At 43.9% G+C, this 14,755-nt stretch overlaps 2 protein-coding genes across 2 annotated transcripts in view; one reads left to right on the top strand and one right to left on the bottom strand.

Moving 5' to 3' along the window:
* Positions 1-9,542, bottom strand: part of Bzw2 (basic leucine zipper and W2 domains 2) — a 59,541-nt gene extending 49,999 nt beyond the window's left edge. Inside the window, exon 1 of the mRNA XM_021178745.2 lies at positions 9,411-9,542. The gene's annotated coding sequence lies outside the window, so the exon portion shown is untranslated. The remainder of the gene's footprint in view (positions 1-9,410) is intronic.
* Positions 9,543-9,870: 328 nt separating this feature from the next.
* The window catches only part of Ankmy2 (ankyrin repeat and MYND domain containing 2), a 38,170-nt gene continuing 33,285 nt past the window's right edge, over positions 9,871-14,755 (top strand). The window contains exon 1 of the mRNA XM_021178934.2: positions 9,871-10,172. Within this exon, the coding sequence (XP_021034593.1) occupies positions 10,106-10,172 (67 nt within the window). The 5' untranslated portion in view covers positions 9,871-10,105. The remainder of the gene's footprint in view (positions 10,173-14,755) is intronic.

Below are 14,755 nucleotides of genomic sequence, written 5' to 3' on the forward strand. Positions count from 1 at the left end.
GTAGACCAGGCTGGCCTCGAACTCAGAAATCCGCCTGCCTCTGCCTCCCGAGTGCTGGGATTAAAGGCGTGCGCCACCACGCCCGGCTCTGGTAATCACTTTCAATGTTTGTTTCTTTAGAAAAGCGTTACTTCCTGGTTAGATAGCTGAGCAGGTCTTGCACTTGAATAGAGGGGAACTGGGTGTGTGTGTCTGTGTGTTGCAGGCACTTGTGTATGTGGGGCCCAGAGCAGGCTGCAGATGTCTTTCTCCATTGCTGTCTGCAGTGCTGTCTTGAGATAGCATCTCTCACTGAAACAGAGGCTTGCCAGTTCAGCTAGATTGGTTGGTTGGTCAGTAAGCTCTCAGGATCTCTGCTCTCAGGTTCTGGGGTTACAGGCAGAGGCAACCATACTCAGCTATTTTTAATGTAGGTGCTTGCGATTCTATGCTTGCTGAGCAACTGTTCTTCCCCACCTAACTTCCATTCTTGAGAAAGATGATAATTTTATTTATTTATTTATTTATTTTTGAGACAGGCTTCCCCTGACCTCTCTATTGAATGGTAAAAAGAAAATACAGAAACAAACAAAAAAGGAAAAGAACATGACTGCTCCAAGGTATGATGGAACGAAAGTCTATTATAGATAAAAGGGAGAGCATAGTTAAGAGGCAGGGAAGTCTGGGAGTCCAGTGTAAACATGACTCAGCTGTGATAAGAGTGGCTGGTGAAGAGAGGGACCACTGACCAAGAAGGGTAGCTTGACTCAAAAGCCTGAGGCATAGCCCCAAACAGCTGGATTATATAGGGAAGGGCATGCTATCCTTACCATGTAACTTGAAGGACTAAGGGATGCTGAGAGAACTTGGTGACCAGGTCCACTTTGTTAAGTTAAACAGCTACCTCACCATTTGCCCTTGCCTATGAGACTCCACATAAATCTCTCTGGCTTGTCTGAAATTCACCATGTCAAACCGGATGGCTTTAAAAAAAAAACCTGTCTCTGCCTCTGGAATGCTGGGATTTATAAGGTTTATACCACCACACCCAGGTGGAAAATGACTTTAATACAAGATCTCTGCTCCACTTAGATGTATGAAGCTTACAGATTGCACAACAAAGGCATTCGGAGTTGAGAAAAACCAGGAGATGACAATCAGCAAAGAATAGAATGTCAAGTACCAGATATCAACTCAGAAATGCCTAGAAACACAAAACTGACGGGCATGTTTGTGCCTCAGAGTTAGAGGTTGAGCTAGCCCAGTGAGAGTCCTGATTCCACTACTGGCAGGGCTTTAACTGAAGGAGGGAAATAGAATTGTTGCAGAAAACTGCTCTAATCAGGAGGAGGAAATTTCAACATCATGGTAATGAACCTCCAGGAAGGTCAAAGATGGTGGTGGCATGAATCCAAACCTTTGCTCAGTTATTACTTCTTTCAACCTCGAAACTCTTACCCTAGCATCTGGGACGAGAACCTGCCCAAGCCTGCCTAGCAGAAGGAGCTTTAGTTGAAGGCTAAACACACACACACACACACACACCCATGCATACACTTTAGACAATGAAAGCACAGGCTAGGCAGAAGCGCCAAGGCTCAGACTAGCATTCAGTGGACACAGGGCACAGCACACCAGTGACAAGGTACCGTAGTCACCAATTTCACCAGGCAATGAACTCAAATCTAAAGGAAACAAACACATATCTTAAATTTCTTTTTTTTTTAAACTTTTTAAATTTGATGTGTGTGGCGGTTTTGCATACATGAAATATGTATGTACACCACAAGTGTGCCTGGTATCCATGGAGGTCATATGAGGATGATGGACCCACTGGAACTGGAATCACCGGCGGTTGTAGCCACGATTAGGGTGTTGGGAACTGAGCCGGACATCCTTCACAATGGCACTCTGTCTTAACTACAGATTCATCTCTCCCGTGCCCAATACATATCAACAACAAAATATCCAAACTCATACAGTCTTACAAATTGTTTCAAACACCTTTTTCTTTCCTTAGTAGTGTTAGGGATAGAAGCCAGGGCCTTGCCCTTGCAGGCAGGAGCTCTATTACTGATTGATACCCACGCATTCCCTACCTCTGACTTTAATGTGGTTCAGCTATGTGGGAAATCATGCACTTGTTTACCTAATATGCCAGGTCTGGGGGAACACAGAAGGACCAGAGCAGACAAGTTTCCTGGTGCTGGCTTATCAGCAGGTGTAGCTTTGGTTCTATTTACTAAATTATAATCATTTTAGCAGAGCAGAGGCCCTGGTGGCAACTAATGCATTAAAATACTCTGTATCCTTCACTTAGGCAATATCTGGGCTGATGTTTGAATAATTGTGAGGGATTGTTTTTTCTTTGTAACTTTTTAACTCGAGGTTAACATGTAGAAGGAATGGAATACTTTGAAAACTCTAATCCTAAACCTAGGCTCTCGAGGAACCCTCAGATAAAGCTTGGAGGGTCATATGTCATGTTAGCATTGGTGATATAGCAGAAAGATTCTTGTCGCTCTGGAGCCTACACAGATGGCACAAGTGCACTGTCCATCAGAATACTGGCCGAAGAGCCTAGAGGTCACAAGATCTTAGAAAGATATTTATATGATTCCTGGAAGAAGCGTTGTCATTATTGGCCCCATAGACTTTAGAGTTAAGCAGAGTAGAATGTAAATATTAAAGTATGCCAGCCCTTGGGCATATTGAATTAGCACATTACTATCAAAAATGGCAAACAGTTCTCTGTAAACTTTTATGAAGGAAAATGTCCATGTATCTTTAGGGAAAGGACCTAACTATATTACCTCTTAGGGACATTCAGATATTGGGAAATTTATGGCTCTATGATTTCTGTAATGTTTGGGACCTAATTTTCAACTATTTCCTGAAAGAGACTCAAATTGAATGGAAACGATCTCCATCCTTCCAAACCTATTATGAGACAGCCTTGTCCTCAAGCCGGCGGTTCCCTTGGCACCGTTAAACTTCAGTTCTCTTGTCTCTTTCCTGTTCATAAAAGCCCCATCTTATTAGCTTGTAATCTGAGGAAAACATAGACCATACTTTTTCCCCCCTTAGATATCATCACAGCATCACAGTTCTAGGAAACTTTACAGATTAAAGCGTTAACATCTTTTTGTATAACCAAATGTGAAGACAGGAGGGCAGTAGAACACCAAAAAACTGTCAATGCCACAGTAGTCAGGACAGTGGTATGCCTTGTGGCCCTTCCCCAGGGCTTTTCTTCAGATTTCCTAAACAACAGTAACAACTATAACTGTTACTGTAACAACAGTAACAACTGTCTTCTAAAATAGCCCTGGCCTAGAATGGGTGTGGTGGGTACACTCCTTTAAATGCAGCAGAGGCAGGTAGATCTTTGTGAATTCCAGGCCAGCCTGGTTCTACATTGTGAGTTCCAGGATAGCCAGGGCTACATAAACACTCTGTCTCAAAAAAACTAGCCAACCAAATGAATGAACAAAGAAACAAAAAAGTTCTCTTCTAACATAAAAATAAGTTGGAAAGAAGAGGAAACTGCAATATTCTCCTTATACAAGCTGATTATCCTATTGCCATTAAATATTTTTATAGAATTAAAATAATTAGAAGTAACTAAATGGCTACTCTTTCCTTGATATTAAAGTGGGGCACTATTCTTATCTCTATCATATATTTCTCTATTCCTGACTTAAACAAATAAACAACAACAAAAAAAAAAAATCAAAGAAAAGAGCTAAGACTGAAAATCAGCAAAGAATAATGACAGTCCCGTATCTTTGGCACTGAATACAGAATGGCCATTCAGTAATCCACCTCCAGTTTGATTTTCAAAGGAGAAGCTTACAAATAGGACTATCTGAGCATTTCTGGCACTCTTTACTCAACACATGCCAAATTTAGAACAGGCCAAATCATTCCACTTGGCACCTAACCTCCTAAAAGACACTTGCTGAGGAGATCTGTCCCCAATAAACAGACTCCAGAGAGAGCTAAGAATGAGAAGTGCAACTGGATGCAGCTTGTTCGCATTGGTAGATTCTATGTTAATAAAAATGCTTTCTAAAAATCCCTCAAAGTTACAAAAGTGATGTTAAAATAATATTCAATAGTACAAAAGAGAAAAAAATTTTTTGACAATACAGGAGATCTAATTCAGTGCTCCATGATTGTGAATGAGCAGGAAAATTGTCAACATAAAGAAACACAAGCTATAAAGTTGAAAGAATCAGGAAGCAGGTGTCCATGGAAGCACTCAGTTAAGCAAAGGGTAAGAACCTAGGCCTGTCCTGACCCAGATCCAAACTTTCCTGAATTAATCAGTTTCTCCTAGCAGTGCTGATAGTGCACTGAACAGTTAGCAAAGCTGACAGCTCCCAATGCTTCTGCCAGGCCTTTTTTGGGAATGAGTTCTTAGTTGGCTTAGAAGACGAAGAACAAAAATCAGTATCTCTACTGGGTTCACATCTTGATTTTTCTCAGATAAACTAGATGTGTGTCTTTCTTTAGATTTGTCTGCAAATAACTTTGACAGTTTCGAAAGGGACAGCAACTGACTGCCAGCAAGATATCTGTAAACCCGTGAAGCAAGAGTAACACCCGCTTCTTATAGTTGTGTTAAAAAGTTAAAACATGTGATGAGTTTAGTCCTCTGCCAAGTTAGATGTGACTGTTTTAGCCCTCCAGTGAATAACTGCGCATCCTAAACACCAAGGACTCATATCACGTTCTTATGTTGCGTGGGAGGTAATATCTTAGAGACTTTAATACTTCCCAATGTCTTTTTTAAAATTGCAAAATTTTCGAACATCTTCAAAAGTAAGAAGGGTACTCAATGAAGTTGTCAGATAGCTTCAACCAATAACAACACAGTCTTGTCTGTTTTGTGTTCCCACTTAGTCCCATACTCTAAAGTCGCAGATATATCACAGCAAACCGAACACCATTTTCTTCCTAAGCAGTTCAGAATGCCATTCTGAATGATAAAGGATCTTTGAAAATAGAAGCATACTACTTCAGTTTAAAAAGTTAAAATTGCTTAATAGCATTAAATTTCCAGGCAATCAAGAAACGTACCTAGTTTCCAAGGAATTCAAATACCAAGGGAGGAAAAACCAATCTCCCTGTCAGAGAAAACACTCAAAACTAGTTGTCAAGAACCCTGAAAAGTTCTACCTTAAGCAGACAGTGAAAGACCAGGGCCTTGAAAGTGGAAACCAAGAATGGCATGCTAAACTTGTGAGAAGTTTTTTTTTTTTTTTTTTTTTTTTTTTTTTTTTTTTTTTTTTTTTTTTTTTTTTGGTTTTTCGAGACAGGGTTTCTCTGTGTGGTGCAGGGCAGGTGGACCACTCGTACTACAGCTCTTTTTTTTTTTTTTTTTTTCCTTAGCTGGTAGTCCTGGAGTGTCAAGAAGCTCAGAGACGTCAAATGTCTCAAGACTTCTTGCCCTTGGTTATGGCGATGTGTGTTTAGTGCCACATCATTTCACACTGCTCGGAGGATGGATTAGTCAACTAGGAAAACAAATCCACCTAAAATAACTTAGAGATCCAATGAATTCAACTCAGCATGTAGTGAATCCCTACTAATTGCAAGATATGGACCTGTATCTTCAGAAGCACAGAGAGAGTGTTCACCCTATGAGTTTGTAGTCAAGAAGAAAAGGAGGTCCAAACAATTTAAAATCTTAATAGAGTGTGACAGAATTCCCAAGGAGCCAGGCAGTGGTGGTGCTCGCCTTTAATCCTGGCACTCGGGAGGCAGAGGCTGGCTGATTTCTGAGTTCAAGGCCAGCCTGGTCTACAGAGCAAGTTCCAGGACAGCCAGGGCTACACAGAGAAACTCTGTCTTGAAAAACAAACAAACAAACAAAAAGAATTCACAAGGAATGTAGACCCAGAAACAATGGTGTTAAATTGAAGGCTGATCTGAGGGGGATTGGCTGGTTTCCATAATATAGATAATTTAGAGGTTGCCATAATGGTACCAACAGCCATGTCATCTGTCCGTTCCTTGCCTGTGCAAAGACTGTATATCCCTGCAACTGTCTGAGGGTCTGTATGCCCTTCATGGGACAAGGTCAAAGATACCCATGCAAGCTGGAGAAAAGTAGTTATCTTGAAAGAAGAGCTAATTCCAAACAATGGAGGAGGGGAGAATGGGTGGCCAGGAAAGGCAGAGAATTCCAGGAAGAGAAAAAAAGAGGAACAAAGGGTGGAAATTACTGGTAGGTTAGGGAAGCAGTCTATGGCGACCTTAGGGCAGAGAGTGGGAGGAGCTGGCTGACTGGAAATGCCTGCTGGGACCACAGGTTGGAGCCTTACTCAGTGGCCAGTGAAAGGGTGATTGTGTTTGGTGTTTACCCAACTGAGAGTTCCTTGAAATAGCCAGGTGGGAAGAGGACTCCATGGCAGATGCCAAGGAAACAGGTAGTAGAAAATGAGGTCATAGGATACACATGACATTTCAGAGAGTAGTGGTTTCTAAAAGAGTTTAAGGATGAGGACAGAAACAGGGGAGACTATCATATGTGTGTGTATATACATATTATATATATATATTCCCATTATGTAATAGTATGTTAATATGGTTTCTTTTTTTTTTTCAAAAGAAAAAAAAAACCCATGGAAATAGACACATAAACTACAAATATCCATCTCAAGAAGGCTGGGGGTAAAGGAGAAGGGCCCAGGGAACAAGGAGGAAGGAGGCTTGCACCTATGGCATGTTGGCTCACATACACATCATATAGACCAGCCAGGCACAAGGATGTGTCCTTCCCCACTTAGCGCCAAGCACAGGAAGAAGAGCGAGGAGACTAAAGTTGTGTGCTAAGCCAAGTCTCAAATCCTGTGACAAATAGCTGAATGGGTTATTCGACATACCAAAGCCAACCTAGTGGCCACGGTTCTCCCAGCATCCCTAGGTCCTTACCTGATACAGGGTTTGACTGGCATCCCCTGACATCTACGTGAGCTCTCCAGTGCAAGGGCTGGGCTGCCCTTCCCTCAGAGGTTCTTCCCTATATAATCCAGCCATGTTGGTTACCTGTGTCTTTTGCCCTCTTGGCTGCTGTACCTGGTTCTCCTCTCTGCCCTCTCCTTACAAGGCTCTGGGTCACGTCCACTCTGGACTCTCCCAGATATCTAATACACTTTCTCCTCCAGCCTTCATAGGAACAGTCATGGTCTTCCTTTTTATTTCTTTTTCTCCCCATTCAGTTTGACTGTGTTTTTATTTATTTTTAATCTCTGAGACAGGGTTTTACTATGTAGCATAGCCCTGTCTAGCAGCTCTGTAGAAAGATTTGCTTGCCTCTGCTTCCAGAATACTGAGATTAGAGGTGTGTACCACCATACCCCGAGAAAGGTTTTTACAGACAGATCAGAAAGGATCTAATTCCAGATTCCATACTTTCCAACTGTGGGGCTGTGGACAAATTAACCTCCTTTAGTTTCTGTTCATAATTTCATAAATGAAGATAATACTGTCTGATTCCTGGCATATAGTGACAATGGTTAAAATAATCCTATGCACAGCATCTGGCAGACTATCTGGGACAGATTAGATAGTCAAAATGAATAGTTATTTCATTATCAATAGAGTTCTTTAATGAGAACACATTTCAATAAGCTCATTAGCTAATCTAATTTTGACATTAAATATTTATGCTACGATTGAAACCCTTCTGAACACTCTCCATTAGGTATCTGGTTCCAAAATTCAAACTGAACATAAGATTTATCTGCACTTCTAGGTGGATGTTTTCCTTTGTCCTTAAATATCATCAACTCTAAATTAAAGCCATGCATTCAGAAGACTAAATACCCACCAGGTGCTTAAAACACAACCTAATGTTTCCATTGGTCAAGGAACTGACAACCCCAGGGAGACAAACAGGTGTGACCTTCAAGTAACCATGGCCCAGATTTGGCACCAGAGATGGAAATCCTGGCAGTTAAGTACCCAATTCTGTCTCTGCATCTAATGAAATGATGTGTAGTCACATGGCGAGGTTACTCTCAGGCATTTTCTTAGGTCTGTGGCTACTACCTCTGGCACATTAATTGCTGTGGCGGTAGCATTTTGTGTTACACAACACTGGTCACTCTCACAAGCCCTACTGCTTGTTTGAACAGCTACATCATTTTTAAAGCATCATCAAACAAAAGTTTCTTTGTTATATATTGAGATGAATAATTACCAACCATTTTCATGGGAGAATCTATCTGCTCCTCCCTCCCCAAGCTGAAGCTCCTGTCTGTCTGTGGCTGTTGGGGGATGGGCAGCGGGAGTTTAGAAAAGATTTTGGTTAAAGATAAGAGATAGGGAACGTCACCCGTGGGTCTCTGAAGTGCTAGTACGCGCTTTGAGCAAAATGAGGTAGAGGGGCCACAGGAAAAGGCATTTCACATCATTCTTGGCACCGTGGAATGAAAGAGCGATCCTGGGGCTACTTAATAAAAACTACCTACAAAATTATTCAAGTATTTCTCCTAGCACAATTGTGTTTTAACGGAAACATCAATGTCAGTCTGTTGAGAAACAACAGCAAAACTAAACAGTCATTTCTGAAGAAGCAGTGATTGACGCTGTAGAACGCTACAGATAAGCATCTTGGAGGAATGATTGAATATTTTCGTCAGCGTAGCTTGCATAGGAGGCACAGAAAGGTATACACGATATTCACCTCTTATCTACCTACGGTGGACGCTCCAGGACCCACACCAGAGTTGAATGAAGGCTGGATTAAGAAGCTAATCTAAGGCTATATATAGACAGCAACACCAATTTAATCCCCGCCCTCTCCAGCCTCCCCTCCCTAGTTCCATAAATCCCCAAACCTGAGTTATAAAGGCAGGCAGCTCTCTCAGAGCAAAAAAGACCCCGACACCCTAACAAAGTATCAGTGCAGTTGTAAGTCGCTTCTAAATATCCTTAGCGAACACCACAGGTCCAGGTTCCATGGCTTCCACAGAGGCCAAGGGATGACAGACAAGTACTGGGGAGGGCTAGGTTTGCAAAAAGAAATTTACCTTCTCCGAGCCTCTCCCAATGTCGCTGGTCATGGGGTGTTCCCCTCACCTCCCGGCAGTGGGCCTCCCCGGGGATCGCCACGCACGAGACCATGTGCACCCGCCACTTTCACCGCGTGGCCGGCTTACGGCCGGCCCGCGGTCCCCGGAGCTCTTGGGGCGGACAAACTTAGCGAGGTCTAGGTCTCGCTCCAGAGGCACTATTACACCGTACGTGCATGGATGATGGCGCGGCGCGGGGGCTCCTCTAAGAAGAGGAAGGCAACCGCCCCAGGTGGCACATGCTTCCTCCACGCCAGCTCCAGCCCGGTGGGAGCCCTTGGCTCGGAGGCGGTCACTGCTCGCTCAACCCTCAGGCTCCCGCCGCCCCACCTGATCACCTCTTACCTGTCCAAGGAGGGAGCGACGACGCGCGAGACTGGTGGCTGCGGCGGATCCTGCAGCAGCAGTGGCGGCGGCAGTGGCTGAGGCAGACAATGGAGGAGTGAAGGACAGACACATTGACACAGACACACAGAACCCGGCGTAGCTCCGCCTCCTGCCCCGGCCCCGCCCTATCCCCGCCCCTCGCCCGAACCGCGCTACTCTTAGGGGCAGTGCAGCAGGTCTAGCTGCATCCCAATGCCTCCGCACGTGCCCACAGAAGTCACTACCAGGCAGAGAACTTCTATCCTTAGAATTCAAGGAAACCTGTGTCCCTGTACTTCTTAATAGGTTATCATGGGAATAGGAAACCTAGAAGATGTATTGAACCCCCTTCCAAATGTCTCCTTTTGGTTTGGACCTCGTAGGTTGCTCCAATTGGAGTCGCTTGCTGCCTCTTGCAGCTCCTCCTCCCGACCTGGCCATTGAGGCGCGGGGGCGGGACTTGTGGAGAGCGCCAGCCCGGCTCGCTCAAGCTCGCCGCACCCGCCAGCCCCCAGCCTTGAGACCCTAGCGACTTGCCACTTCACTGGACTGCTGCTCCGGCCTCGAGTTGCCTTGCTGTGACGGTCTTCCACGACGCACACAAGTCTTTCGTTTTTTTTTTTAAAAAAAAACCTTTCCAAAGAAATAGAATAAGCGTCAAGCTGGCGGGAACGATGGGTCACATAAAGAAAGGCGAGCTGACCCAGGAGGAAAAGGAACTGCTGGAAGTGATCGGGAAAGGTACGGGTGCAGGGTTGGTATCCGGGTGCTGCACACCTGGTCTCAGGGCATTGAGGAGCCTGGAGCGCGCCCTAGGCCCGGAGGACCTTGGGCAACTTGCAATCCGAAAAAAGCCTTTCTGTCTCTGGCTGGGGACCGATTGCAGGGGCGGGGAGATGGGAGGCAGAAAAATTGAGGCCATCAGATCTAGGTTGCCGAGCTTAGACCTCTAAATCAGCTCTTTGGAAATCGACTGACGGTCACTACACATCTTAGACAGTCACGCGTGGCCCTGGGTGCCTGTCTTTGCGTATGCATGCTTGCCAGCTCCTTGGATATTTTGACCGTAATCAGTCAAGACCGCAGTGGCCTGGTAGTTCTAGGCTCTTAGTAGGGTGTATAAAGGGCCCTTTCGACTTCCGGGGGCCTAGGGATCTGGATCCCTTGCAGATCCCCGCCCCTGCTGGGGGTGGAGGGAGCTTTCAGCAACAGGGGTTCTTTATAAGGGCACAGAACTCGCTCTGCATGTTCCGCCCTGAGCTTTCTGCATCAAGGCCTTCTGTGGCTGGCTTCCTGTAGCCCAGGTCGGCGCAGGAACCCACAGGAAGGCGAGGAGATGAGCGAGACACGACTGACCTTGGTCCGATGTTAGATCTCAAGTGATCTTATTGAGCGCCTTGGTGCCTTCCCGTCCACTTTGTGGATTCGAGCCCCGCCTCCTCTGTGCAGCTTGCAGGAAGGAAGCCAACTAGAAGCCATGTTTCCCCACCAGTCACTGAGTGCATGTCCCAGATGAGTTCCTGGCTGCTTCCCCGTTACCTGGCAGGTGACATCAGCGTGACCACGTGCACTGTCACTTTGCTGAGAAGAGGATGCGGTGCCTGTGGGCATGATTAATGTGGATGCTTTAAGTGAAAAAATTAAACATGTGCCCTCGAATGACAGAGAAGCCAGACATTGTAATACAGAGCTCCTGGGTTTACAGTTTGCTACTTAGCCAAACTCATCTAGAACCACGGATAGGAAGACAAATGTATTCTTCCTAACAAGGACTGTCCACGTGTCTAAAGAGTAGAAGAGAAAACAATGGTTTGAACTCAGCAGGCGATTAGGAACTCATCTCACTTCTAAATCAGTCATGATTCTCACGGTAATCAATATTTGCTGGAAATCTCAGAGCTCTGGGCTGGATTTTTATTCTATGAACTGCATGGCTGTCAATGAGTTCTGGCTTTCGTGCTGTCTCTAGGTTAGTTTCTTGCTCCCTTTAGTGGGTCTGGGATTTAGGTTAGTGTACTGGAGCCCCGGCTGTGTGCCTACTGTACCAATCAAAATTAAGAGAGGACAGCTTTCAACCCATCCACCACGGATCCCATTCACCACGGATGGGAATTCTGGTTTTAAACAGGCCAATACTATCACATGTTCACTTGAAAGTGAAAACCGATTGGCAGCTGGAGAAAATATGTGTGTGAAAGAAGTATGAATTCTTGGATGGATTTGGACATGTCCACAGGATTTATTCTAAGGTTGTATCAAGCATAATTAGTGTGCTTATTACTTGTATGTCTTAGGCCACCTCATCCTCTAGGTTTGTGAGAATACAGGTGCTGGCTTTCATTGGTTTAATCCCCTAAGCCTATGAACAAAGATACAAGGTGGATTTACTTAGTGATACATTCTTGTCATGTTTAGGATTTTGAACCTTTATTGCTCTCAGAAAATACTGGCAGATAGGAGAAGATCAGCCAATATTGACAATGTCATTTTGAAGACATGGAATGTCCTCATCCATTTAATCTAGAAGAGCTAACATTGGGTGTTTGTTTATTTTGTTTTCTCTGAATTGTAGTATGAAGTATCATGGAATGGTCATTAACTGTGTGTCTGAATTAGGTGTGTGTGTGTGTGAATTTGACACAAGCTAGAGTCATCTAGGAAGAGGAGCCTCCAAGGAGAAAATATCTCCAATAAGTTATTTGAAGGCAAGTCTGTGCCAGCATCTTCTGGATTAATGATTGGTAAGAGAGAACCTTGCCCACCTGAGATAATGCCACAGGTGGACAGTTGGTCCTGTTTTTTGTTTTTTGTTTTTTTTTTCCGAGACAGGGTTTCCTGTGTAGCCCTGGCTGTCCTGGAACTCCCTCTGTAGACCAGGCTGGCCTTGAACTCAGAAATCTGCCTGCCTCTGCCTTCAAGTGCTGGGATTAAAGGTGTGTGCCACCACCGCCCGGCTCAGGTCCTGGGTTCTTTAAGAAAGCAGGCTCATACACATACATAAATAATTTTTCAAAATACTTATTTTTGAGGTCCACTAAAAAGTTAATAAAACCTACATACAGCTAGGGCAGAGCTCTGTGATAGAGCTCTTACCTGACATGTTAATCGGGACCTAGGTTCAATCCCTAGCACCCCAAAATCCCAATAATTGCTCTGAGTGAATGTATAACAAGAAGAGCATGTTGGCTAGGGAGATGGCTCAGCAGCTACCAACACAGGCTGCTCTTCCTGAGACACAGGTTCCATTGCCAGCATCCACATGGTGGCTCATAATCACCTCCAACGTTAGGGCCAGGGCTCTGATGCTTTCTTCTGGCCTCTGGACACCAAGTAAGAATGGGGTACACAGACATACATGCAGACAAGAAAAATTCATACCAGTAAATAATTTTTTTTAAAAAGAGTATACTATACACTGAAGGCATGCAGTATGTTTGTTTGTTTGTTTGTTTGTTTGTTTGTTTGTTTGAGACAGGGTTTCCTGTGTAGCCCTGGCTGTCCTGGAACTCCCTCTGTAGACTAGGCTGGCCTTGAACTCAGAAATCTGCCTGCCTCTGCCTCTCAAGTGCTGGGATTAAAGGCGTGTGCCACCACCGCCCCGCTAGGCTTGCAGTATGTTAATATTAAGGCTAGCCCTGAGTCTCCTTTGGAAGTCTCTGGGGTTTTGTTATTGTTAAGGAAACTTAGGGCTTGGGATCCTTTATTGAGTTTCACAGTCACCCCAGAAATGTCATAGGTGGTCGAAGGGGGTAACAATGAGAATGTATGTCAGGCAATGCCAGTTTATCTAGATAAAACTGGTCAGTCTCACTCTAATGCCAGAAATTGGGTTCTGTTTTCTTTGGTTTGAACCATTTGGCATAAACTCTCAAAAGGAGCAAGTCTTTACTCAGTTTCAATAGTTTAGCTCCATTCATTTTCGTCTGCACTGAGGGTTGATCTAGTACAATCCAGGTACGTTTCACAGCGTTGCCTTTCCTACTGTAAGAGTTTGTTAACTTAGGTAAGACACGTTTCTTTCCCCTAGTAAAACATGTTTTGCAAAACTCCGTTGGTTTTTAAAAATTGAAATTTAGAAAATTAAAACCTCAATTGAGTTTTTAAAAACTCAAAATATCATTTGAGTGTCTCCTATGGACAGCAAGAGATGAACAAAAATCCGAATCCTCTAAGAGCCACACGCTTCACATCTCTGTGATATTCGACTTGTCCTGGGGTTTCATTTTTGGGTCATTAGATTTAGAATACCAAGAAAAAGTCACACTACATATATTTTCCCTTCTGGATAGTTTGCTTGTCTGTTTTCATTTTGCAAAAGCTCAGACACTTTCAGATAATCCTTTCATCTAGGTTCCTGAATCTCCAAAGCCTGAGGTTACCAGACCTGTGATCTGTATGTATGCATGTATATGTATCTACATGGATGGGATATAATATGTATTTGCTCTCTGCCCTTGTTTCCTGACACACAGCTCTTAAAGTCCTCATACATCTAAGACTCAGGAGTGCTGGGTGTATCTTTTATTCTAATACTTGGTTTTGGCCCTAGTTCCTGGGAACATAGTTCCGAATCGCTTGACAGGCAAGTCTCTGTTTATCTGTTACTGTTCAGAAGGTTCTGAGATAGCTTTACATCCTGGGCTACCATTGGAAAGACCAAGCCAGGATTATGAGCTTGGAACTTTCAGCTTCACCTTGTTCCCATCATCTTCCATGAAGGGGAGAGGGGTGGAAGACTGAGCTAATAACTGATCATCTCTATATACCAGTGCCTCTATAAATATTTCTGAAGGAGCAGGTTGAAAAAGTGCTCAGACTGCTAGAAGATAGGATGCCTCTTCCCACACACCATGCCTTATTTATCTGTATCAATGGCTCTCAACCTTTCAAAAGCTGTGACCCTTTAACACAATTCTTCACGTTGTGGTAATCCCAGCCATACATTTATTTATTTATTTTGCATATTAATTTTTTTTATTGAGATGAGACGTAAATTTAGTTTTGTTGTTGCTCCATGACTATAACTTTATTACTGCTATGGACCATAATGTAAATATCTGATATGTAGGATATCAGATATTGTTTGACCCTCCCCACCCCACCAATGGATCATGATGTACAAGGTTGAGAACTATTGATCTACCCCTTTTATAATTAATAGGTAAATGTGAGTTAAGTGTTAACATGAGTCCTGTGAGATGTCAGACCTGAGGAATACATCTGGCTGATGACTGCTGGAGAATGGCTTGATATGTGTGTGTGTGTGTGTGTGTGTGTGTGTGTGTGTGTGGTGGCAGGGGTGGGACATTGTCTGTACCTCTGGT

Source organism: Mus caroli, chromosome 12 (assembly GCF_900094665.2).
Source record: "Mus caroli chromosome 12, CAROLI_EIJ_v1.1, whole genome shotgun sequence".
Classification (NCBI taxonomy): domain Eukaryota; kingdom Metazoa; phylum Chordata; class Mammalia; order Rodentia; family Muridae; genus Mus; species Mus caroli.